This window comes from Eleutherodactylus coqui, chromosome 8, assembly GCF_035609145.1.
Source record: "Eleutherodactylus coqui strain aEleCoq1 chromosome 8, aEleCoq1.hap1, whole genome shotgun sequence".
NCBI lineage: Eukaryota > Metazoa > Chordata > Amphibia > Anura > Eleutherodactylidae > Eleutherodactylus > Eleutherodactylus coqui.
The window spans coordinates 191,085,255-191,112,301 of record NC_089844.1 but is presented as its reverse complement, the minus strand read 5'-3'; the positions used below and the strand labels follow the sequence as shown (position 1 = coordinate 191,112,301).

Genomic DNA, 27,047 nt, shown 5'->3' with positions numbered 1-27,047 from the left:
CTGGAGGTCATTTTGTATGGCACTATCTGTGAAACTTGACTGGGCTGGAGGTATTGACTATAAGAACAGCAGCAAAATGCAGAACGAGGGAACGTTTGGGGCCTTCTGACTCCCCATCCTAGCTGTGCATGCCTGTCATTTGCAGCATATCCTGATGTTGTCTGGTCAGGTGGGGAGAGCATGTGGGGCTTTGGGGCACTCTGGGCTGGAGAAGGAGGCAGAGCCAAAAGAGGTCTGCACCTTGGCTATACATACTGGAGCCTGCCTGGAGGGAGGGATGCCCATCCCACCCCCAGCAGCATACACAGGGCCCAACACAGCCAGCGAGGGACTAAGTAAGCATCTGCAAGCATGATGTCCTCCTTTTGTCCTCACCTCTGCAGATCCCCGGTCTGTGTGCCTGCTGCTGCTGGATTCCAGAGACGCCTGCCACTGCGTGGCTGCTGAATCATGGCACACACTGTGACAGTCAGTATCAGTAGGTAATGAGCACTGTAGCTGGCAGCACCAATAGTAGCAGTAACAGTATATTATTAGTAGCAGCCAGCACTGCCAGGCAAGCATGAGGGTTCTAGGCAATTGCCCAGTTTGCCTCACCCTAATGGCAGCACTGGCTGCAGCCAATAACAGAATTCAGTGATTGAGAGCTGAGCTCTGTCATTGGCTGCAGCAGACTGTCACATCTCATAAACAGGCTGCTGTGGTGCCAGGAGAGGTAACATAGTAACATAGTATGTTAGGCTGAATGAAGACAATGTCCATCTACTTCAGTCTGTTTCAACCCCCTAGTTGATCCAGGGAAAGGCAAAAGCCCCAAGAGGCAGAAGCCAATTAGCCTATTCGAGGGAAAAATTCCATTCTGACTCCATAATAGCAGTCAGAATAATCCCTGGATCAACGTTTGATAGTTTCTACCTGACTGTAAGACCCGCATCAACAACCCGCAGGTCACCTAATGTCTAGATCCTGTAATATCCTCCCGCTCTAGAAAGACATCTAGTCCCCTCTTAAACTCCTCTATGGATCCTGCCACCACCACGTCCTCAGGCAGAGAGTTCACAAGCCTCTGATTGGGGAGAGTGGAGCTAATTCTGGGCAGGCGGGTGCAGGTTCTGTATTATTCTCCTGTAGGTTGGGTCAGGACTAATACATACCTGCACAGTTCTATCTGGCGGGCTGCGCTCTGTCTCCGGCCCTCTTCTGGACAGTTCTATCTGGCGGGCTGCGCTCTGTCTCCGGCCCTCTTCTGCACAGTTCTATCTAGCGGGCTGCACTCAGTCTCCGGCCCTCTTCTGCACAGTTCTATCTGGCGGGCTGCGCTCTGTCTCCGGCCCTCTTCTGCACAGTTCTATCTAGCAGGCTGCGCTCTGTCTCCGGCCCTCTTCTGCACAGTTCTATCTAGCAGGCTGCGCTCTGTCTCCGGCCCTCTTCTGCACAGTTCTATCTAGCAGGCTGCGCTCTGTCTCCGGCCCTCTTCTGCACAGTTCTATCTAGCAGGCTGCGCTCTGTCTCCGGCCCTCTTCTGCACAGTTCTATCTAGCAGGCTGCGCTCTGTCTCCGGCCCTCTTCTGCACAGTTCTATCTGGCGGGCTGCGCTCTGTCTCTGGCCCTCTTCTGCACAGTTCTATCTGGCGGGCTGCGCTCTGTCTCTGGCCCTCTTCTGCACAGTTCTATCTGGCGGGCTGCGCTCTGTCTCTGGCCCTCTTCTGCACAGTTCTATCTGGCGGGCTGCGCTCTGTCTCTGGCCCTCTTCTGCACAGTTCTATCTGGCGGGCTGCGCTCTGTCTCTGGCCCTCTTCTGCACAGTTCTATCTGGCGGGCTGCGCTCTGTCTCCGGCCCTCTTCTGCACAGTTCTATCTGGCGGGCTGCGCTCTGTCTCCGGCCCTCTTCTGCACAGTTCTATCTGGCGGGCTGCGCTCTGTCTCCGGCCCTCTTCTGCACAGTTCTATCTGGCGGGCTGCGCTCTGTCTCCGGCCCTCTTCTGCACAGTTCTATCTGGCGGGCTGCGCTCTGTCTCCGGCCCTCTTCTGCACAGTTCTATCTGGCGGGCTGCGCTCTGTCTCCGGCCCTCTTCTGCACAGTTCTATCTGGCGGGCTGCGCTCTGTCTCTGGCCCTCTTCTGCACAGTTCTATCTGGCGGGCTGCGCTCTGTCTCCGGCCCTCTTCTGCACAGTTCTATCTAGTGGGCTGCGCTCTGTCTCCGGCCCTCTTCTGCACAGTTCTATCTGGCGGGCTGTGCTCTCTCTCCAGCCCTCTTCGCCATTGCAGTGAATGACACACTAAGAAGGGTTTGAGACACTCAGTACATTTCATTGTCAATAATTTTGTTGTCTTCATTATCTGTGATCAGCAAGTGACCTGTAAATCTGGTTGCTGAATGGAACATAAATCCGTCCTGCTGGTCACATGGATTATTGATGCACTCAGAGACGCCAAAAAAAATATCTTAAAAAAAAACTCATTTATTATTTTTTTCTGCAATATTTTAATGTTTGTCTGTTTACACAACCGGATAGATATGTTACTGATATTAGATGTTTTAGGAGTTCAGCTGGCAGAGCAGCGCCACGCCTCGCCCTATCCAGTGCTCCTCAGGCTCGTCGGACGGAAGGGTCATTGCAATGACAAAGTTGGTTGAATGCCCGGTGGTGGATAATATGCCTCTCCGTTCACTGGTCTTATAGACTGGGGCCAGATAGCTTGGTCGTGGGGGGATTTCTGACTTCTTACAAGGTTTGAGCCACATCTGTAACACAAGCAGAAGGGGGCAATACATGATAAATTCTGGCTTGTACGAAGGTAATAGAGGTTATGAGAAACCAGAGTCGACGACCGTTCTAGAACAACTGAGCTCAGCATCACATTGTAGTAAATGCCCCACTGCAGGCCCTACAACAGGCAGCTGCTGAACATGTGTCCCAGGTGTTATATAATACTGTAGCGCACCATACGGGGACATTAACGACAGCTAAGCTCCACTGTGTAATGGATATATATAGAGTAGGATCACCTCCTTCTCACCATCCACAGAGGAGATGTGTCCTATGCCACAGGACACAATCTCATAAAGGGGTTGTCCAGGGTTCGAAAAGCATGGCTGCTTTCTTCCAAGCACAGTGCCATCCTCGCTTCATGGTTTGTGTGTGGTATTGCAGCTCAGCTCCCATTCACTTCAAAGTAGCTGAGCTGCAATAAGAAACACAACCCGTGGACAGAAGTGGGGCATATTTCTCTAATCTTGAACAACGCTTTATGTTGTAATTTCCAAGTGGGCCGGGAATAGGACCATGTGATTGGAACTTGTTTGGAATTTAAGTATTTTAATGGGCTTAATTATTGCAATGCTGCAATTTAGCTTTATGCAAATAAGGAAGATGAAACAATACCTCTGCAGCGCCACCTATTGGATGGCTGCATTCCTTCAAATGTATGACTTTTTAACAAGTCTGTAAATGAATGATTGGGAATAGGAAACTAAGCCAGAGTCCATCCACAGACAGCTGTTTTGGGCTGCTTGCCCCTCAGCAGTGTTCAGTGGGTTTCTGGCCTGCGACGTGGGTCAGAAGGGGTCTCTCTTTGTTCCATCTTCCTTGTTTGCATATATTACCCATAGGAGCATGCATGGCCTTGTAAGTCTCCTCACCCATCTACTAGGTGTCTCCACACCCCTTCTGGATGAGAGACGACACCCCTTCTGACCCAATTTAGTTTTACTCATGTCCGGACATTTGAATAATATTTTTAGAATGTATTTTCTGTACGTTATTACACGTGTAGATATTTATGGTTAGTGCATGTCACTGTGCCCCCAGGAGTCGTCTTTTGGGAAAGCCCGGGGCTGGGTGGATTGTGACATGTTTTCAGCTGTAGCATTTTGCTTGTATATGCCATTTGTGTCCGTGAGTATGATCATTAAAGGGGTTGTTCAAGTTATCAAAGTTCATCTCACCGGATCCCTCATGCTTCGAAATAACAAACAGCTGATACTCCCCGCTCATCCCCCGCCGGGTCTCCGCTGTGTTGTTTATAGGCTGCAGTCAGCCTATGACGTCTCGTAAACCTGCCACTGCAGCCAATGACCGTGATAATCACTGAGCGCTGTCATTGGCTGCAGCAGCTTGCTTGTCGACGGCTCAGGCTGACTGAAGCCTGTAAAGATGATGTCAGCAAGCCGATGGGAGCCGCCAGTGGGGGACAAGCAGGAACAGGGGAGTACCAGATGTTCAAACTACATTCTAGGACTTCAAGCCGAAGGAACGGGGAGTCTGGGATGCTGTGCTTCATACTCCCTATGTGCCCTGTTTCAGCGCTGTGTGCATGAAGTTGGCGCATGCGCACAGTGTGACTCCTTCAGGTGGCTCTGGGCGCATGTTCTTCCATAGAGATGAATAGCAGAGCATGCACAGAGCCTTCTGGCGAGTGCCGGCTAACGGGGACACAGGAGCGCGCCACTCGATGAGTATGAAATGCTGCTCCCTGGACTCCCTGCTCTGTGATGACCGGTTCCCCTTACCGGTTCCCTTGTAGACAAAATGACTGCAGTGTATTCCTGAGAAAGTGCCTGAGACCATTCCAACTGTTGTGTTGGACGAATCTCCAAGGTGTTTCCTATGGATGGTGAGGTGATCCTGGGACTTGTAGTGCTTCTGCTTTCCATGTTGAGCAGTGAAGTGTAATTTATATAGCTTCTAGAAGAACTGACTCCAGTTTCTGACGCCACCTGTTCTGCTCCAGTATTTATATATATACTGTGTAATGGATACCTAGGTCCCACTCCTGTATCATGAAAGCCCCAAATTACTGCCCCCCCCCATAAACTTTATATAGAAGACCACAGAGGTCATTTTACAAAGTATAAGTTTGGCCTTCTCCGTCACACGTCGTACTATGAGCTACGCTCTCCATAGACTCCTTGCATTCCAGATGCCACATATAACATCCACGCTTCGTGTTCGCATCAGAGGTTCAGTTTGTTTAACAGAAATCAGAGACAGAAGTTCCAAACAGGACAAAATGACGCAGCATGCCGCACTACTTCATCCTGTAGAACTACTAATGGACGGCTGGACACCAGGTGGACCCCATGATAGTCAGTGTGGTCCATTCGGCACGGTTTGTCTCCGTCATAAGACTAATCCGTTCAGCCAGGGGTTTTTCGTTTCCTGGAATGCAGCAGGATCCCTTAGCACTGATGTAAATGAGCTCCAACCTGTATATCCTCTGGGTGCCACCGGCACATGGCCAGAATACACACAGTTTCTTCTCTAAGACCCTGCAAGCAGTTATATATTTTGAAGCGCGTGCGGTCGCGTTAATCCACGGACTTGGCCCCATTATAGGCCTATGAAGCGCTGTGCTCTGACCTTCTTTCACATTGAGTGATGGTCTGCATGAAAAATACTCGTGGCACGCCCTATTCCACTTCGTCTCAAGGCTAAAAAAAATAGGACATGTCACAGCATGCCAATGTGCTGCCCCTGCATAGACCGGACAGCATGTGGTCTTGTCCTCATGTGCTGACCAATGCCAGTTGTACCTCAGCCTCTCGGGCATGGGGTAGTGGGCACAAAGCCTTACTGGGCAGACACATAGGTTTGCACATGACCTGCATACAGAAAAACACAGGAATATCTTTTTAACCCGAGTAAAAATTCTTTCTTTTTTCTTTTTCCCCACTTTGGTGCATTATTAGCTCTACATAATTGTACTAACCACAGGAACAGAATCATAAAGTATCTTCGGGTAAGACTCTCCTAACTTCTTCTTCTTCCTGTCCCAGCGAGCGCCATCCAGGAACAAGCCATGAATATACACACCTATGAAGAGAAGATACTCGGATTATCAGGTGGCTGTAATAACTGGTGGGGTTGTCTGTAGATGTGCTGTAATACCACCAGAGTCAATGACTCTCAGAGACCTCTAACACTCTCTGGCAGTGCGGCTGCATGACGGATTTTTTGGGGGACGAGTTGCACCCTATAATGGTACCATTTGGTGATTCATGTGATTTTCTCATCACCTTCTATTTCATTTTTGTTGTGAGGCAAAATATGCAAAATTAGTGTTATGTTCAAGCAGGGTGCAAGGTGTCCCTCATAGATGTCAGCAACACGTCAGACCAATGTAATCAATGTCCGCAGTGGACCTAAATGCAAGAAACACAAGATAGGACAAATAACGGTAACAGAAATACAGAGATATGAATAATATGGGAGACGCAGCCAGAAGCAGGACAATCGTTCCGATAGGGGCGGCCCCACGTCAGGAACCTAGGCGACCTAGTCTGTGCCTAGATAGGGAACATGTTTAATGCAGATGAAGAGAACAATGTGTACAACATAATATTTGGAAAAAGTGAATTAGCCCCACACAGAATAAATAGGCACAAGTAACATAGTATGTAAGGCCGAAAAAAGCCCCATGTTGATCCAGATGGAGCCAAAAAAAAAGCAACAATAAGGTAGAAGCCAAGTTTCCCCATTTAAAGGGGTTGTCCCGCGAAAGCAAGTGGGGTTAAGCACTTCAATGCGCTTGCGCTGTCTGCTTCTTCTGTCCCGCTAAAGGGGCCGCTCGCGCCGCGCTCGCGCCGCACAGGTCTTCTGCGCATGTGCAGAAGACGTCTGCGGCGCAAGCATGCCGGAGCGGGACAGAAGAGGGCAGACAGCGCAAGCGCGTCTAATCCAGGCAGAAGAAGGCTTCGGTCAGCGCTATGGAGACGGGGACGCCAACACCGGAGGGGGTAAGTATATAACTTCTGTATGGCCAATATTTAATGCACGATGTATATTACAAAGTGCATTTATATGGCCATACATAAGTGCTTAATCCCACTTGCTTTCGCGGGTCAACCCCTTTAAGGAGAAATATTTCTTCATGGCTCCAATCTGGCAATCAGAATAATCCCTGTATCCCTGACCCTTCTGAGGCACATAGGTGACAGGAGACCGCTGCTTCACCAAACACCTTATAACTGGTGCCCAGGTAGAGGCGGGCCTGAAATACATTTTGGTTATGACTGACCAGCAAAGGGAAACACTGGAGCAATCAATGCCAGTCAGCTGCTGCAAAGGCAAATAAATTCTTGGGGTGCATTAAAAGTGGTATAGAGGTGAAGGATGAGAACATTATCCTCCCACTATATAAGGCACTTGTCAGGCCTCACATGGAATACTGCGTACAGTTCTGGTCACCGATGCTCAGGAAAGATGTTACAGTGCTGGAGGGGGTTCAAAGACGGGTAACTAAACTAATACATGGAATGAGAGGACTGGAATACCCAGAGAGGCACCAAAATAGGGATAATTTACCCTGGAAAAAAGACGGCTAAGGGGTGATCAAATAACTATGTATAAATACATGAGGGGACAATACAAGGATCTCTCCCATGAGCTGTTTATACCCAGGACTGTGTAGGTAACAAGAGGGCATCCGCTATGTCTAGAAGAAAGAAGGTTTTATCACCAACACAGAAGGGGGTTCTTTACTGTAAGAGCAGTGAGACTGTGGAACTCTCTGGGTAACCAATAATTCAGTGACCAGCAGCAGATACCCTTACATCCGATATCAGGAGCAGCGGGTGGCGTTCACTGCCTAGAAAAAGGCCGGGAGTGCAAAATGCAGAGCCAAGATGGAGGTTGGATCACATGCAACAGGAAAATAAATGTAGTCTTGGCAGCATCCAAAGTGATAAAATTAAGTCTTCCTTATTCCTCCATAAAAGTACAGTAATGAGCAACGTTTTGGCTGTTTACAGAAAGAAATACAGTCTTTGTCAAGTTTTTATGGAGGAATAAAGAAGACTTAATTTTATCACTTTGGATGCAACCAAGACTATAATTATTTTACTGTGGAACTCTGCCTGAGGACGTGGTGATGGCAAAATCCCTAGAGGAGTTTAAGAGGGACTAGATGTCTTTGTAGAGTGCTATGACATTGCAGGATATAGACATTACGGTCTTAGAGTCAGGTAGGAACTATCAAACATTGATCCAAGGATTATTCTGACTGCCATTATGGAGTCGGGAAGAAATTTTTTCCCCAAAATGCGGTAAATTGGATTCTGCCTCATTGAGGGTTTCTTGCCTTCCTCTAAACAGGCTGAACTAGATGGACATTTGTCTTTTTCAGCCTAGCATACTATGTTACCTCCCTGTCGGCTAATCAGTCCATACACCATAGAAAGCGCAGTAGCAGGGTTGTGAAGAAGGGCACATTATAAAGTCAACTGAGGAATGTCCGGCAGACGACACCTGCAATGACAGGAAGAAAGTACAAGCCAAATCCCTATCCAGACTTTCGGCTGCGTGTCTCCAACGAGACTGAGGAAGAAGCGTGTTTGCCTCGAAACGTTTTGCGTTCAAAAAAAGGCGTGCCTGCCTCAGAACGCTGTGCGCTTTTTTTGCTGGCTTCCACTTAAAGAAAATAAATCTTCCCTCAAAACTTCAAGCTCACGTACGCCTGTCCGAAAAGGTTGCATCATTACATCAGTACTTTTTCTTCTTTTCTTCTCCACGTCTACACTGGCCAACTCTAACAGGTTGCACAGTCATCGATCCAGCAGCACTAGGACTAGAAACTTACGCAACTTTTTTCACTAATTACTAAAAGACATCACCCACTGGAATCTACACTCGGCTCTTCTCCACACCGGATCATCATCAGAGTAGCTCCACCCCCTTCTTTTTTTCACCACTACATCTATTTAAGTCTGCAACGGGGTGGATAGATGCATCCTTCTTGGGAAAAATGAAAAGGTTTGAATAAAAACCTGTGAAATGCTCTGCGAGGGCAGTTGACGAACTCTATGGCATACCGTGAAGACATGACCTCCCAGGCACAGGCGTTGGAGATTTGGAAAACAAGATGAAGAGTGGTTCCCCCCACTGTTTAAGCGTAGGATTTTGTTAAGGAAGGCTTAGGAGCCTGTGGATGGGGAAGGGTTGCAGTCAGGGGGGTCGCGGTCTGAAGAAAGGTTTTTTTTCTACTGATCTTGTGTGGTGTTCTTGGTATCCATGGTACGCATCCTGGAGCGCTGAAAGGAACGAAATCAAGGACCCCTCTTTTAAGAAGACCTCGTTCGGCTAAACTTGTTCTGAGGTAGGCGAGAGCTCTTACCACTCGTGGTTTCCAAAGTAATTTTGTAAAGCCGAGCCCCGAAGAGGCGAGAACTTACAAAGGGAAGTCCAGTTAGGGACCTTTTAAACGCTGCTTTACCATCCCAGGATTTCAGCCACAAGGTCCTTTGTGTTGCTATGGAGGCCACCAAAGCCTGAGCCACTAGTGTGGCCCTATTCAGGAAGGCCTCACAGAGGTATTTGCCTACATGGCCAATTTGTTGTGCATCATCTGCAAGTTCTTCTAGGGAAGAATTAGATAAAATGCCTTGGCCCATTTGGAAGTAGCCCTGCTGACCCAAAAAGAAGCCAGAGAAGCAAAGAGGTCGAAGGGCCAAATCTACTGCCTCAAGAGATGTTTTGGACAGCAATTCTAGTTTCTTATGGTGGGCATCTGCAAAGGAAGAGTGGTGTCTTTTGCCGAGCGTGACACTGGAGGGTCTACCAATGGAGATGATGCACATTGCTTTATGGACTTCTTGGGAAAGGGGTACATGATGTCTAAGCGTTTTGGTTTAGGTAAACGCTTGTCAGGAGGATTCCATTCCCTGGTCAGGATGTCTTCAAATTCCTCGTGGGAAGGAAAGACCTTAGGAGAACGTCTTGGATGTCTGAAAGACACTTTTCCTGCAGATGCTGATGGCTAGAGGCAGTAGCTATAGCCATGGTCCAAGCTGTGTCCTCCAATTACGCAGACAAGAAAACATATTTTTATGTGTTCCTTATTTCATCCACCTTTGTTTTTACATGTAAATTAGGTTCATGTATTGATTATTTTTTTGTAGTCTGATGAACAGTTCCTATCCCCGATACATGACACGTCTCAGCTCCAGGGGGGTTCTTTGGCTATAATAAAATCATTCCAAGCTGTTCTGTGCATTGCTTGGTTGGGCAGCGCTCATCACACACATCCTGCCAGAATGAATTGTGTTGCCTGAATCTCCCCTATTGGTATCAGAAAATGAGACAGCTATAAAGATGAGAAAAATCCCCAAAATGATGTCCAAGAGTGGACGTTTGTTTGAGAAGTACTTGCAACACTTAGTAATGAAAACCCACTGAGTTCCAGAGCCCTCTTAAAGGGGCCAATCACTTCCCACAGCAGTGTCCTTCTATAGCCAGTGATTGGCTGCAGCAGTCACATGTCCTGTCAGCAGCTACCAATGAGGAAAGAGTGGCTGTGAAGCAAATTTAGGTAATGGGAAAACCCCTTTAATGTTAAATTTAGCAGAGTACCATAAGGAGGGTAAATTAGCTCACATACATGCTGAGAAGTCTAAGTGGGAGACCGCTCATTTGGTTCGCCCTACAAATATAATTTACATGTTCTAATCCATATGTGGATTCCCGTTAAAGATTTGGGCAGAAGCAGAAAAAGATTTACTTTATAAGCGAATGGAAGTGAGTAGTACGACCCCCGAGGACCCCTTATAATTATTTATAGGGGTCTTACTTCTCTGACATTGTTAGGGGGTCTCACAGCCGCGCTCTCTCTGCCTTGGATAGATGTGCGCATCTCCCTCTACTCTTTGACACTCCATTTCTCTGCTGTGGAGGGTCCTATTTGAACACTCTTCCACTGACCTCCTTCTGCACTGCTTGGGGGGACAATTGGGTGTGACATGTGATACCTCTGATTGGTCAAAATGCTTCACAATAACTCAGATTGTAAATCAATGGTAGCTACAAAAGTAGAGAGAACACCATGTAAGATGTCTCTCGTTGTACAGAGTGACCTCAGCACCACATCATGGATGGTAGCCTGCAGTGTGATGTTGTGGGTAGGAAGGGGGGGCTATGTCCCATACATGGTGAAGCTGTGCCCTAACTGGGCAGTCCTGGACCCAAGTACTTAAATTGATAGAAGCAACAACAATCAGTTTTCCTAATACATTGGTGTCTTTTCTCCTGTAAATCCTACATGTCAGTTTCCTCTGTCCCAGCACTGCAGCTCCGCCATCCTCCCGGTCTTTGCTGTGGAGCGAAAACCCTTTGACCACTGCAGCCAATCAGAGGTGATGTCCTTTTGGGAGCCATGATGCCAGGAGAACGACACTTCACTGCTGGGGCCTCTGATTGGCTACAGTGGTCAGGTGGTTTCCGCTCCACAACAAAGACTGGTAAAATGGCAGGGCTGCAGTTGCGGATCACCGGTGAGGATGGATAGCAACCCTGCTTTTATTGTTTCAACAGGCCTGGATTGATTCGTAAAAGGTTGGCTCACACTTGGACATCCCCTTTAAATACTTTAGAGATATCACAGGAGCGTGGTGACCTAGCCGTGAGCTCCGAGGCCTTCACTCAGCGCACGTGGAGATGTAGATAGAATGTTGTTCCTCACCATCTTCTGGTGCGTGGTTGTAGTTTTTATCTTCTAAAACCTCAAAGTCAAAGCCCAGCAGGTCGATGGGAATGGTGTACTTGCGGGCAAAATTCTGCTGCGCTCCGGTCAGGAATGCTTGTGTGAAAAAGAAGCCAGAGAGCCAAAACGTTGGTGGAGTCCCGTCTTCATACCAGTCCTGCAAACATGAAAGGTATATACATTATACAGAGGTCACATCGCAGGACAGACGAGCTGCAAAACTACATACATCAAAGAGAAAACACAACACAAAGTGACATCTAACAGGACTGCGACATCTGGGCGTGACTAGTCACCGCCATTAACAGGACTGCGACATCTGGGCGCGACCAGTCACCACCGTTAACATGACATCTAACAGGACTGCGACATCTGGGAGTGACTAGTCACCGCCATTAACAGGACTACGACATATGGGCGCGACCAGTCACCACCGTTAACATGACATCTAACAGGACTGCGACATCTGGGACTGACTAGTCACCGCCATTAACAGGACTGCGACATCTGGGCGTGACTAGTCACCGCCTTAAACAGGACTGCGCCATCTGGGCGAGACCAGTCACCGCTGTTAACAGGACTGCGACATCTGGGCGCGACCAGTCACCACCGTTAACATGACATCTAACAGGACTGCGACATCTGGGCGTGACTAGTCACAGCTGTTAACAGGACTGCGGCATCTGGGCGCGACCAGTCACCGCCGTTAAGAGAACTGCGGCATCTGGGCGTGACCAGTCACCGCCGTTAACATGACATCTAACAGGACTGCGACATCTGGGCGTGACTAGTCACAGCTGTTAACAGGACTGCGGCATCTGGGCGTGACCAGTCACCACCGTTAAGAGGACTGCGGCATCTGGGCGTGACCAGTCACCGCCGTTAACATGACATCTAACAGGACTGCGACATCTGGGCGCGACCAGTCACTGCCGTTAACATGACATCTAACAGGACTGCGACATCTGGGCACGGCCAGTCACCGCCGTTAACAGGACTGCGGCATCTGGGCGTGACCAGTCACCGCCGTTAACATGACATCTAACAGGACTGCGACATCTGGGCGTGACTAGTCACCGCCATTAACAGGACTGCGACATCTGGGTGTGACTAGTCACAGCCGCTAATATGACATGTCCCCATAACTGGAACACAGTCGGGTTTACAGATCTCACATCTGGGCCGCACGCACACATGCCGGATTTTTCTGTATGATTTTCAGACTAAAAAAAATCGGAATGCGGAAATAGCCGGCATTCTTGTTAATGGAGTCTGACCGCGGCGGACGAAAAGTAAATACACGATTTGTTCTTGTCTGATTTTCTGACGAAAATAGTACCTGCCAACTTGCGGCGTCCAACACATCACCAATGTGACCGTGGGTGTTCGCCACTTGGGTCCCCTTCGATCAGCTGATTACCAGCACTGCACAGGAAGCATATGGCGCTGACCATCGCGCAGCCCCGGGTTGAAGTTGCATTGAATTTAAAGGGAGCTGCACTGACAATACCAACCTGAGCTGCTGTGCTATGGTCAGAGTCATGCGCTTTCTATAGTTTTAGTTGTGCCAGTAATCCGCTGATCGGCAGGGATTCAAGTGGTGGATCCCACCAATCGTCTATACAAAAAAAGGCCCAGACAACCCATTTAAAGTCTGTAAGCACAATAGTATTATGGCCAGGGACATAACTAGAATGGGTGCAGTCAGCTTAGGCCCCGGAGGCTTAGGGCCCATATAAGGAGGCCACTACTATCAATGAAGCATTATAGTTGAGGAACCCTGTTACAGATTTACCATAAGGGCCCATCAACCCATTACACAGGTCTGCAAAAAATGTTATATAATCTATATATTGTTCGGTACGCTGAATCCGAAAATGACCTCCGCTTTGTCATAAGACATCACGTTTCCTGACAATTCAGTTATCTATGTTAAATAGGGCAATACCTCAAAATAAATGAAAATAGACTTGTAATTAAAATTAATTTTATAAGTTTTAAATGAAAATCATTTTTGAACTGAAATGAGCCACTAAAACACACTAAAATGTGGAAACTCGGTGACCAAATATGTGAAGCATTCTCCATGTCTTGGAAGTGAGTTCACCAATTTTTTCATCAATCCTAATATTATATGGAGAGGTTGTAGAAGAACTTTATGTGGAGGTCCCAGAGTTTCTCGGAGGACATTTTTTTGACCGACTATCCGCACCTTCGGCTGCCAACTCTTCTTGGTCCTGTGATTTTGTCGGTCTCGACTGTCCCATAGACACAGAAAACAAGGTATTTGGTATATCCAGCTTGTTGCCTGAGCAGCATGCACAAGACCTTTAAATCCCCACACACTTGCCAACCGTGGTCTTCATATATAAGTTTACGAAGAACCCATTCCAAGTTCTCGTAGGTTTCCCTCAAATGTACGGAATGACCTACAGGGATGGAAAAACCGCCGTTGTGGAGCAAAACGGTGTTGAGACTTCTTTTTGAAGAATCTATGAAAAGACGCCATTGTGTTGAATCATATTGGATTTTGAATTGACCCATCAAACCTTCGACATTGATGCAATAAACCCACTTGACTTCCTGGGCAAAGTAAGGAACGAACTCCTTTTCACGATGTCTGAACCATGAAAAAGACACTCCTGGCAATAATAAGTTCCTGCTTTTGAGCCTTGAACCGAGTGACTCAGTGGCATCTTTAGGAAGATTCAAGTCTCTTACAAGACCAACATCTTTTCCCAGAAGGAGATAAATGGTTTGTTATCATCTTCAAAGTCAGAACTTGATTTGTCATCTGGTTCAAGTATGACTCCACCTTCATTGGAGCTAGGTATCTCTTCCAAGGTAGCAGGGGGCTTGGGTACTGGTATATCTTTGCCATGGGGGATGGGACAAATTGCTGAGTGAAGATTGGGGTATGAAATGGAATGCTTCGTGTCACTATGGTTCTTTTCTCTCACCATACCATAGGAATCCCATAACGGAAAGCTTTTTTCTTCCCCTTGAACCAATTTCAGAGGTCCTCAACACACCATTTGCACACTTTATGAGTCGCCCAAACTTTATCCTGATCTCCAAGTTTTAGTCCTAAGTATGCGAAGTATACTTTTTCACAAAGTCTGTAATATTCAGCTGTTTCTTCAACACTGTATATTCACCACAAATGAAACAGAAACTGTCAGGCGAATTAATACACTTCTGCGGAGCCAAAACACTAACTTGGGGAAACACGATTTAAGAATGACTAGCTAACCCGAAGAGATTGTGGGAGTTACTCCCTCTCTTTCCGTTTGTCAGCGGCCACAGCAGCAGGGAGCTGCCATCACTGGCAGTGGCGGAAGATACTGAGCGGGGAAGCGAGCTATCCGCGGCCACAGCAGCAGAGAGCCGGTGTCACTGGCAGCAGTGGCAGACACTGAGCGGGGAAGCGAGCTGTCAGTGGCCACAGCAGCAGAGAGCCGGCGTCACTGGCAGCAGACACTGAGCGGGGGAGCAAGCTGTCAGCGGCCACAGCAGCAGAGAGGCGGCACAGCGGCACAAACGCGTCTTAGGAGGGAGCTGTGAGGGAGCAGATGGCCAGGGGAGATGCTCTGCGGCTTCGTAAGTCACAGTGCAAGGGCTTCGCCAGGGGAGATGGGAGGGCACAGCCTAACAGCAGGGGGATTCCTAGAGCGGCTACAGTATCACACTGTCAGCGCAGCTGCCGCCTAGCGGTTGCCACGGGGAGAGGAAGGGTGACAGCTGTTCCGGGGAGAATAATTGCTATGGCGTGCTAGGACCTTGCTCATGGCAGCCAATCAGCTCCTGGGGGCGTCAGCGCCCTGTCAAGCACACTGTATCCTGTCTCCACCCATACTTCCGGTGGCGTCAAGATACAATAGTACCACAGGCGAGAACCAAGAAAAAAAATTGAATCAAGCCCATGCGTGTCAGAGCCAGGGCGGTCAGCTTGCAGCATGTTGATGCTGGTTTCCATTAGCTCACTCTGGAAGTTCTTTTCTTTGAAACATATGTTTTTTGGCACTGTATATCTTAGATGCACTGATGGGAATTAATTAATGGTAATTTTGACTTTAAATTTAGTTAAAAACCCTAAGATAAAAAAAATACCAAAAATTGAGAAAAATTTGCAAAATTTGAAGAGAATTTTGCATTTAGTGGTAAATCCTGACGTCTAGGATTTTTTAAATTTCGTTTTGTTTTCAGCACCCCAAAATACATGGAAATTAGTAGAAAATAATCAAACAGCTTTTTAGTCAGAGATCTGTGTTATGGCCACTTGTACAAAACCATTTTTAGGCACCCATTAACACATCCCCCCCCCTCCCCAAATCCAGAGAGCCGTGAGTTCTGTTTGTGGTTGCTGTGGCTGGACGACAGCTTGTTTGGGAAGGAACTAGCTGTATGACCCCACAATGTAATCGGCTGCAGAACTTGGAGTAGTTTTCTTTAGAAGAACAAAAATATTAAAAAAAAACAAAAAAAAAAAACTACTTTGACATAATTTTTGGGGGTTCTTAACGGTGCTCATTGTGCACAATGGATGCCTTAATGACGCGGCCCATTTTTTCCCCCATTTTTGTTTTTTCCTCTCTTATATCTCCTTTATTTATCCATCGCCGTCGCTGTATAAGGACTTGTTTTTTGCGGGACGAGTTGTAGTTTTCAATGGTGCCATTTAATGTACCATATAATGTACTGAAAAACGTATAAAAAATTCTAAGTGCAGTAGAATGAAAAAAAAAAAAAACAACTACATTCTGCCATCTTTGGGTGCATCCTGTTACTACGGCGCACAAACTGCAACAAAAATGACCTGATAACTGTATTCTATGGGTCAGTGCGATTACTGTGAAACCAAACATATAGTTTTTTTTCGTTGTACTGCTTGTATTTTTTTTTCAACGATATTTGATTTTTTTAAAATTATTTTCTGCTGCCATCTTCTGAGCGCATAACTTTTTAAATTTTCTGTCGACATACTTGTGCGAGGGCTCATATCTTGCGGGACGTCCTGTAGTTTGAGATGGTCCATTTTGGAGTACATACGACTTTTTGATCATTTTTTATTGCATTTTTTCTTGGAGTCAGGGTAACCAAAAAAGCGCCTTTTTGGGGATATTTTTTTTCTGATGTTCACCGTGTGGGGTAAATAATGCGTTACTTTGATAGATCAGACTTTTACGAACAATACCAGCGATACCAATTATGTATTTTTGTTTTATTATTTATTTTATTATAAATATGGGAAAAGGTTGCTTTTTTTTATACTTTTATTTTTTTTTTATTTTAATAATTAGTAAAACTTTATTGTTCTTATTTTTCCTTAGAGCCCAGAGGGGACAACAACTTGCAATGCTTTGATCGCTGCTGCAGTATGATGTAATGCCATAGCATTACATCATACTGCGATCGGGCAGGCAGTCTATCAAGCCACCCACGGGGTTGACTTGGTAGGCATTCTGCCAAGACAGCTATGGGTCTTTTTAGAAGGCCCCCAGCTGCTATGACACCCACACAGCTCCCTGTGATCCCATTGGCCGGGGAATATAAATGTGGCTGTCAGAATTGACGCGTGGCTTATCAGAGCTGTTGCCGCTGGGTGTCGGCTGTAAGAAACAGCAGGCGCCTGCATTGTATGGGAGAAGACAGCCCCTCAAACTCCCTTCATACATACCCTGACGCCGCATGACGTAAATGTACGTCCAATAGCGTTAAAGGGTTAATCTGCACATTGTCATGGCTATTTAATATCATGGTGATATCCAATATGTAGAGGGTTTTTTAAGGTTATTACATTTTTGGCTGGAATCTTATTTGAAGGTTTTGATTTAGTTCTTTAAGCCAAAGCCGGGAGTAGATACAAGAATGCAGACAAGTATAAGATAGCCGGGAGTAGACACAAGAACGCGGACAAGTATAAGATAGCCGGGGGTAGACACAAGAACGCGGACAAGTATAAGACAGCCAGACATTTCCCCTTTATCCACCCCTGTGTTCGGTTCATAAAACTGCCACAAAAACGATGTAATTCCAGCATCCCATTTCAAGGGCATAACGATTTGATGCATCCGCCAATACAGCCTCAATCAGCTTCCGGGTTTTTCCTGGATCAGCTGTAGTTTTCAGCTTGCTAATTCTGAGCTGCACAGAACTTATTGATTCTTATTCAGGTTTTTGGTGGGTGTAGGGAGTGGGGCGGAGCGCGCGCAGAAGGGTGTAACCTTGGTTCTGCCCGTCTCTATACATCATTCAATATGCAAGATAAGTAGATTTAGTTAAAGGGATGTTCCATCTCAGTGAAACATGGCTAAGATTTAGGTAGGCGAACAGTGACAACAGTGCCGGAATTATGGAAACAGCGGGCATCCTACGCTCTTGTTGTACTTCCAGAGGCAGCACAGCGGGCTATGCTATACAGAAACAGAGTAGTTTTCGCCGCTATGCTGTTTGCTCAGCTCCCATTCACTTCTATGAGGGCTATGGAAACTTTCTAGAAAGGCCAAGTAGGAAGATGTGAGACAGCGTAGTGGTACAAGGGGGCCCCTCCTGAATGCTGTGTATGCTCAGTGTCTTTTATGTTGCAAGAATGGTGTGCATTGCATAGCTGCGGCACTGAAAGTGTTAAATGGCTGGTATGTGGATGACTGGTTTTGTATCTTTTTGTCTGTCACATGATCATGCTTGAGATATGTGTTCTGAGTGCGCGGGAAAGAAAGAGTCTGTTCTGAGTTCTGCTAGAAAGAGGAGTGCAAGGCAGCTGTCTGTGGGTACCTTCAACCCGCAGACACAGAATGGAGGAGGCCAAGAGGATGGTCTAGCAAATATGGGAACTTCTACTCCCTAGCGGTTCTAGCAAATATGGGGACTTCTACTCCCCAGCGGTTCAGCAGCGCGCTCCCGTTTGAGAATGTGAAATCGGTAGAGAGATTGAGAGAAAAGAGGAGTAGGTGCTCTTCTCTCCCCGGAATGCACCTACCAAGTTATCCCCTCTGTACCCTCACTCACTTTCCCATCATTTGAGGTACATACACTACGGCTTTTCTGCCCGCTGTCCATGCGAGTAGCAGTTATCTACCGCCCCCCCAGGTGTTCCTCGCCTGTTTCTGGACCACTTTGCTGCCTGGCTCCCCGACTTCCTATCCTGCAAAATTCCAACCCTCATCCTAGGGGATTTTAACATCCCTACTAATGACCCCATCTCCCCATCTGCCTCTCAGCTTCTATCGCTCACCTCCTCCCTCGGTCTCTCACAACTCACAGCCTCTTCCACTCACAAGCATGGCAATACTCTTGATCTGGTCTTCCTCCGTCTCTGCTCTACTTCCAACTTCACTAACTCCCCTCTCCTGCTCCCTTGCATCTCTCCAGATCCTCCTACCTACCGCACTTACAGGAACCTTCAGGCCATTCACACCCAGGACTTTGCTGAGTCCCTACAGTCCTCTCTGTCTCCTATCTCTCTCCTCTCCTGCCCCAACTGGCTGCCGCTCACTACAACAGCGCTCTCAAACACGCCCTGGATGAAGCGGCACCCCCCGTGACCCAAGCCATCCGATGCAGACCGTGGCAACCCTGGCTCACATCTCAAACGCGTTTCATCTGGCGGTACTCAAGAAGTGCTGAACAGCTCAGAACTTATAACCTTATCTTCCACCACGCCAAACAAGTTAATTTCACCTCTCTCGTCTCCTCCCTATCGCACAACCCTAAAAGACTCTTTGATACTTTCCACTCCCTTCTCAGCCCTAAACTGCAGCCCCCGGTGATGGATCTCACTGCTGTAGAGTTGGCTGCTTACTTCAAAAAGAAAATTGATGACATCTGTCGGGAAATAACTTCCCAATCTCAGACTAGCACTAACCCTAGTCTCATCAGTACTGCATCTAGTTCCTGCTCACTGCCTGTACTCAGACCAATGACAGAGGAAGAAGTCTCCAAATTGCTTTCCTCTGCTTTCCTTCATCTTGAAACTATTGGAACGCCTAGTTTACACCCGCCTTGTAAGCTATCTATCAGAAAACTCTTTTCTCGACCTCCAACAGTCCGGCTTCCGACCCCTACACTCTACAGAAACTGCCCTTACAAGGGTATCAAACAACCTCCTGGCAGCCAAATCGAGGGGAGATTACTCCCTTGTGATCCTCCTCGGCTTCTCCGCAGAATTCAACACTGTTGACCACAAACTCCTCCTCAGTATGCTTCGCTCCATCGGCCTAAAGGACACTGCTCTCTCCTGGTTCTCCTCCTACCTATCTGACTGCTCATTCAGTGTCTCATTTGCTGGCTCTACCTAACCTCCTCCTCCCTTTGCTGTTGGGGTCCCCCAGGGCTTGGTCCTCGGCCCCCTCCTTTTCTACATCTACACAGCCCCTATTGGACAAACCATCAGGAGATTTGGCCTCCAATACCTCCTCTACGCTGACAACACCCAGCTATACACCTATTCCCATGAGATCCCTGTACATTTCCTCTAAAACATCACCAACTGTCTGTCCACTGTCTCTAACACTTTGTCCTCTCTCTACCTAAAACTAAACCTCTCTAAAACTGACCTACTGGAATTTCCGCCCTCCACTAACCGACCTCATCCTGACATCTCCATCTGTGGCATCACAATAACTCCCAAACAGCACACCCGCTGCCTTGGGGTCATATGCAACGCTGATTTCTCCTTTACCCCCTACATCCAATTTATAGCCCGAACATGTCAGCTGCACCTCAAGAACATCGCAAGAATCCGCTCTTTTATCTCCGTGGACACTCTAAAAATGCTCACTGTTGCCCTCATCCACTCTCGGCTCGATTATTGCAACTCGTTGCTGATCAGCCTCCCCTGCACCAGACTCTACCCTCTCCAATCCATCCTGAATGCGGCAGCCAAGCTCATCTTCCTGTCCAGCCACTACTTGGATGCCTCTGCCCTGTGCCGGTCACTGCACTGGCTGCCTGTTAAATACAGAATTCAATTTAAACTCGCTACCTTCATCCATAAAGCCCTCCACAGCGCAGCGCCACTCTACATTGCCTCCCTTATCTCAATTCATCACCCAGCCAGGGCTCCCCACTCTGCTAACGAAACCAGATTGAACGCCCTTTTAATTCGAACCTCTCATTCCCGCCTTCAAGACTTCACCAGAGCAGCACCAGTCCTCTGGAACGCACTACAAAAGGCTAACTGGGCAATCCATGACTCACAAAACTGCAGGCGTGCTCTAAAAACGTACCTCTTCAGGGAGGCATACCATATCTCCTAAACCCCTCTGTATGCCATCTGATAACATTGCTGCCTGATCTATGGACTGCAATCCCTGCTAGCCACCATCAACTGCCCCCTGCAGTCACACCATTTCTGCCATCACACGGCTAAATGTGTGACCATTGTTAATGTGTATAGCATCCCTCACTCTCCACCTCGCCATACCGTGCACCTCTCCAGCCCCTTCACTTTATGTATCACCCCATTACTTGTAGTATGTAAGCTCGTTGGAGCAGGACGCTCACCCCTATTGTTTCCATCAACTGATTACTATGTAACCATGGTTCTGTAATTTTTGTACTTTTGTCTTTCTGTATTCCCCCTGTCTTTGTAATAGTTGCGGAATATTTTAGCACTATCAAATAAAAATTATTATTATTATCTTCCTTTTCACTCAGTTGGAAGTATTTACATAAGGTTACTACTCTTCATGAGATAGACTTCCGGGAAAGTGACAATCACTCCACTTATCTTGTGTTAATACTACCAGTCAACCCTTTATCAGTTTTGTGACTAGTAGCGGTGTGATGCTCATTTCTCTTTTCTACTAGTCCTTGGGGAGAAGAATTATGTAAGTGCCCCATGGAAATGTTAGTGTATCCTGGATCTGTCCAGCCTAACAGATTCTTGTGGTAATGGCCATACCACTTTTCCGTACACGCCGTCATATAAAAATGAATGCCAGACACAAAACGTGACGTTATAAGTAGTCTCAGTACACTTTGACGAGTAAGCTCTGAGTAGCACCGGAGGGTGAGTGGTGTTTATAGGTTTCACTTTGCACACTCAGCGACTGTGTAGGTGGTGCTTTAGAGGTCATTGTATAGGACACTGAAAACTAGTACAATTGCACTCTGATTAAGAGGTGCCTGGGTCGGCTTGTTTTTTTAATAAGGGGGGAACTGTAGTGGCCAAGTACAACAGGGCCCCTTCTTTAATGGTGTCTATGCTCAGTCTTGTGTTGTCAGTGTCTTTCATGTAGCAAGAATTGTGAGCATTGCATAGCTGCGGCACTGAAAGAGTTAAGTGTCTGGTATATGGATGACTGTCTGGTTTTGTATCTTTTTGTCTCTCACATGATCATGCTTGAGATATGTGTTCTGAGTCTGTGCGGGAAATAGAGAGTCTGTTCTGAGTTCTGCTAGAGAGACGAGTGCAATGCAGCTGTCTGTGGGTACCTTCAACCCACAGACACAGAATGGAGGAGGCCAGGAGGATGGTCTAGCAAATGTGGGGATTTCTACTCCCCAGCGGTTCTGCAGCATGTTCCCGTCTGAGAATGTGGAACCGGTAGAGAGAGTGAGAGAAAGAGAAATGTTATGACGGGCCAGGACCTATAGACAACTGTGGCTGTGGTTTCTCTCAGTGCGACACATTAACCGAGCAGCGGGTTAAAGTAGCATGCGTTGACACTGCTGCATCTGTACCTGGGTTGTCACATTTTCACAAGCAGCCCAAGTCTTCATTGGCTGCTGCTTTGCTGCTGTTTGCTCCCAGATGGAACTATCAATTCAGTTTTCCATGTAGATTTTCCTATTTTTCTGCTATCCTTCCCATTCTGTTTTGCATAGCCTTGCTCCCATCATCTGTAAGCCAGCATCTGAATGCCCATGCCTCTGTTGCATGTAGTAATTAGCAATGTCCACATGTCCCTGTTACTAGAGAAGCCAAATGTCTAATGACAGGCAGTCGATTGCAGTCCACTGTATTCTGTCTTAACGGCTATTAACACAATTTAATTTTATGCTACTTGGATTGATGGCTTATTGGACCTTCCCTTTAATGCAGGCAATTACTGTCTCCGTATAAACGGCTACATTCTGTATTAAGGCTGGCCGCAGCAAAAACCGTGAGATTTCCGCCGGGAGAAGCGCCGCGGAAAAAGCCGCGGCGGCTTTGAAGTGGCCCGGCCGCTCGCTTTTCCGTTGCGGCCGGCGCTCCCATAGAGGAGAGCGCGGCCGCGACGGAAAGAAAAGATAAACAGACATGCTGCATATTCTGAAACCGCGGCTGCGGTGGCCGCAGCTGCGGTTTCAGCCGGACTTACCGCAGCGGATTGGCCGTCCCGTGTGGACAAGATTTCTGAGAAATCTCGTCCACATGGCTGGCTAATCCCGAGATTAGCGGCCACGGGCGGATTTGCCGCAGCGAAATTCCGCGTGGCAAAACCGCGGCAAATCCGCCCTGTGTGAACCCAGCCTAAATGTCACAAGGCCTTAATATTCTGGCTTGTTTGTTTAGCAAAACCCCACTGGGCTGTGTTTTGCTTGTCAGTCATGTACAATATTATTTTCCAAAAAGACAGGCTAGCCGCCTGGTTTGCAGAAGCATAGGGACGTGGGTTTGCCTTGTCTAACTTTTAGACGCATTTATGACAGTTTTAAGTTTGTTTCTGGCCCCCCCAAAAAAGTTCTCAAACACTTAGTTGATCTGCGCTGAGACCATGCTGACCCACTCTAGAGAAGGAAGTGAATGTTCCAATGTGCCAAATTAATTTGCTGGCACGCACCAGGATAATTAATTAGTTACATATGAAAACAGCTTTTGACAATTTAAAGGGGCTGTCCGAGATGTTAAAACCATGTTCCCCATGGCAGAAAATAATAAATCCGTTAATACTCACCTCTCCCAGGCCCCTGCTTGACCCTTGCTGACAGCTCCAGGTCCCCCCTGTGACAAACTGTTTATAGGCACCAGAGCTAAGCGGCTGAGCAATGGGACCCGTGATTGGCTGCAGTAGTCTATAAATAGTACAAAAACAAAATGTTCCCCATGCACCACCTGGTTCTCCATGGTGCTCCACGTGGTCTTTTCCCCAGCTTATAGTAAGATATGGAGAAAAACTCTGGTGTCTTGGATTTTTCTCCATCTGTAAACGGAACGTCATAGGGGAACCTGGAACTGCTGAGGGATTTGTGTGTGTGTGTGGGGGGGGGGGGGGGGAACATGTTTTTAGCCTAAACACATCATCTCAGACCGTTTAAGTGAAGCAGAAACAAACCAGTAATAGTGAATCTGCCCCGCAATACGACATGCAGTATATGGAGGTAAAACTATAAATATTCCTCATCGTATTTAGATATTAAAAGCTTCTATTTTTCTCTCTGCCACAATATGTGAATTCGCACATTTTACAGGAAGAATAAGCTGAACAAATGGCCACCAAATCTCTGCTCTGGGCTGTTAATATGTGTGCCTCATTTATCCTCCTCAGCCCGGACTTCAGTTTGTGGTGGGGCGCAGTGGAGGAGATGTGACACAAGTTATTACACTGCTAATATTCATCATCTCAGCCGTGCTTTCTACCATCAGTGTGAGTAACACAGATCACCATCTGCCTTGTGTTTGGGCTTCAGCTGTTCTGTTGGTAGGCTGAAGCCCAAACAGTAAGAGCTAACTGATACTTTCATGCATCGCTAAACAAACTACTGCAGGCAACAGATGTATCAGTCAACCTCAAATATTAATACACAAAGCTATGCAGCAGCCCACATTCAGTTTCTTAAATGTAGAACTCTCTAGGCGGCACTTCACTGGGCAGCTCCAAATAAAACGTCTGTGAGGTAATAAGTTATTAAAGGATTGTAGACGAGATAGAATTCAAAATGTATCATGATAGGACAATATTACAAAATAAAAGAGTTGTCGTAGAATCCATCCATATCACCTATCCATGTCCATCCAGGTTAGCCTATTACCCCCCAAGGTTTTTGCCTTCCCCAATCCAGACAAAGGCAAAAACCCCAATGAGGTAGAAGCCAATTTTTCTCATTTAACCCCTTGAGTGGCACATCCGTAAATTTTCCGGGACGAGCTCAACTGCCCATAGTGATATAGCTGAGGAGATTTCTGGGCCATGTTTCACTATGGGACCTGCAGAGCACAATCCCATAAGCTGTGGTAGTGTGCTCTGCCTGCACAGTCCCATAGAGAACAGTGCAGGACTTTAAAAAAAGAAGCGGAAGATGGAACCGATCTGCCGGCAACTTCCTGCCTTTTAAACTCCTGCACTGCTTTGTTTACAGGTTGCCACAGAGATCATCGGCTTGACAGAAGCTGGCACATGGTCTCTGTGGCAGGGAGAGCTGGTGCTCAGCTGTCAGAGGATAGCCGGGCACCAGCTCTTACAGCAGGGAATGGAGAAAAATGATCTCTGCTGTTTAACCCTTTACATGCCGCGGTCTATGTGACCGCAGCATGTAAAAGGCTGACAGAGGGAGGGGGCTCCCACTTTCTGAAGATAACTGGACACCAAGCTCTTACAGCAGAGAACAGAGAACACCTCCGATCTCTGCTGTTTAACCTTTTACATGCCGCAGCCTATGCGAACGCAGCATGTACAGGGCTGACACCATCAGACCCCTGCAATGTGATAAAGGGGTTATGATGGGTCTCTGTGGAAGTCCCCTAAAGGGACAAAAATTTTAAAAAAGTAAAAAAAAAAAACAAAATAGTACAAAAATTATAAAAAAATTAAAATAAAAATGCCAAAACACCACCTTTCTCCTTTTACTTTGTAAAAAATTAAAAATGAAAAACAAAATTACACATGTGGTATCCCTGTGTTCGTAATGACCCAGAGAAGGAAGTTAGTACATTATTTAACCCCTTAATCACGCGGACCCCCTTTTAGTTTTTTCCACCTCTAATTTAAAAAATCGTAACTCCTTTATTTATCCATCGACGTCGCTGTATGAGGGCTTGTTGTTTTTTGCGGGACGAGTTGCATTTTTCAATGGTGCTATTTAAAGTACCATATAATGTACTGAAAAGCTTTTACAAAATTCTAAGTGGAGTAAAAAAAAAGAAAAATGACATTCTGCCATCTTTCAGTGCGTTTTGTTTTCTACAGTGCAGAAACTGCAACAAAAACGACATGATAACTTTATTCTATGGGTCAGTGCGATTACTACGATGCCAAACTTGTATAGTTTTTTTTTGCTGTAGTACTTGTTTTTTTTTGTCAAAACATTTAATTTTTTTAAATTATTTTCTGCTGCATCTTCTGCGCACAATAACTTTTTTTTATTTTTCCGTTAACGTAGTTGTGCGAGGGCTCATTTTTTGTGGGACGTCCCGTAGTTTGCGTTAGTGTCAATTCTGAATACACTCGACTTTTTGATTGCTTTTTATTGCATTTTTTTCTGGGAGACAGGGTGACTGAAAAAGTGCATTTCTGTCATTCTTAATTTTTTTTTTTTGGTACTACTTTCACCATCTTTTATGATTTAGATTTTTTTTATTATAGGTATGGTAAAAGGAGGTGATTTAAACTTTTATGACTTTTTTTTTTTTTTTTTTACAATTAATAAAATTTGATTGATCTTATTTTTACTCTTTTTTTGAGCCCCCCTGGCAGACCACAACTAGCTATGCTTTGATCGCTCCTGCAGTATGATGTAATGCTGTACGATCATAGCTATTGCCCGCTGACGCCCGTGTTGTATGAAGAGAGGTTGTGCCGCCCCTGTCCCACCACCCCCCCATTGTAAACAGTGGCGAAGGGCAGAGGGCAGAGAAGGGGCGGGAGCTCAGTGCACTGCTCCCGGCCCAACCCGCCTCCTCTCCCTGCAGAAAGGGACACCGTATATTGGCCGGGCGTGAAAACACGGCCGATATACGGACGTGAGAATAAGCCCGAAAGAAAAAAAAAATGTTTTAAATGTACAAAAATAGCAAAACATAAAAAAACTGTATAAACTTGGTATCACCGGAATAATAGATGGTAGGAGAGATCTCTGCACTGTCCCCTGATATATCTATACATAGTTATTAGAGCGCACCCCCTTGTTACAGTCCTGGGTATAATAGATGATAGGAGAGATCTCTGTTCTGACCCCTGATATATCTATACATAGTTATTAGAGCACTCCCTTGTTACAGTCCTGAGTAGAGATGAGCGAACGTGCTCGGCCACGCCCCTTTTTCGCCCGAATACCACGATTTTCGAGTACTTCACTACTCGGGTGAAAAGTACTCGGGTGCGCCGGGGGGGGGGGGAGCCCTCTCTCTCTCCCTCTCCCCCCCACTCCCCGCTGCAACCCCCCGCGCCGCCACGGCGACCCCCGAATTTTTTCACCCGAGTACGGAAGTACTCGAAAATCGCGGTATTCGGGCGAAAAAGGGGCGTGGCCGAGCACGTTCGCTCATCTCTAGTCCTGAGTATAATAGATGATGGGAGAGATCTCTGCACTGACACCTGATATATCTAAACATAGCTATTAGAGCATACCCTTGTTACAGGCCTGGGTATAATAGATGATGGGAGAGATCTCTGTACTGACCCCTAATATATCTATACATAGCTATTAG

General features: G+C 46.7%; 1 protein-coding gene across 1 annotated transcript in view; it reads right to left on the bottom strand.

Moving 5' to 3' along the window:
• Window positions 1–2,443: 2,443 nt before the first annotated feature.
• Window positions 2,444–27,047, bottom strand: part of DNAH7 (dynein axonemal heavy chain 7) — a 499,785-nt gene continuing 475,181 nt past the window's right edge. Inside the window, exons 62-64 of the mRNA XM_066577151.1 lie at window positions 11,456–11,633; window positions 5,714–5,817; window positions 2,444–2,747 (exon numbers count right to left, since the gene is read on the bottom strand). Coding sequence (XP_066433248.1) covers window positions 2,541–2,747; window positions 5,714–5,817; window positions 11,456–11,633 — 489 coding nt within the window. The 3' untranslated portion in view covers window positions 2,444–2,540. The remainder of the gene's footprint in view (window positions 2,748–5,713; window positions 5,818–11,455; window positions 11,634–27,047) is intronic.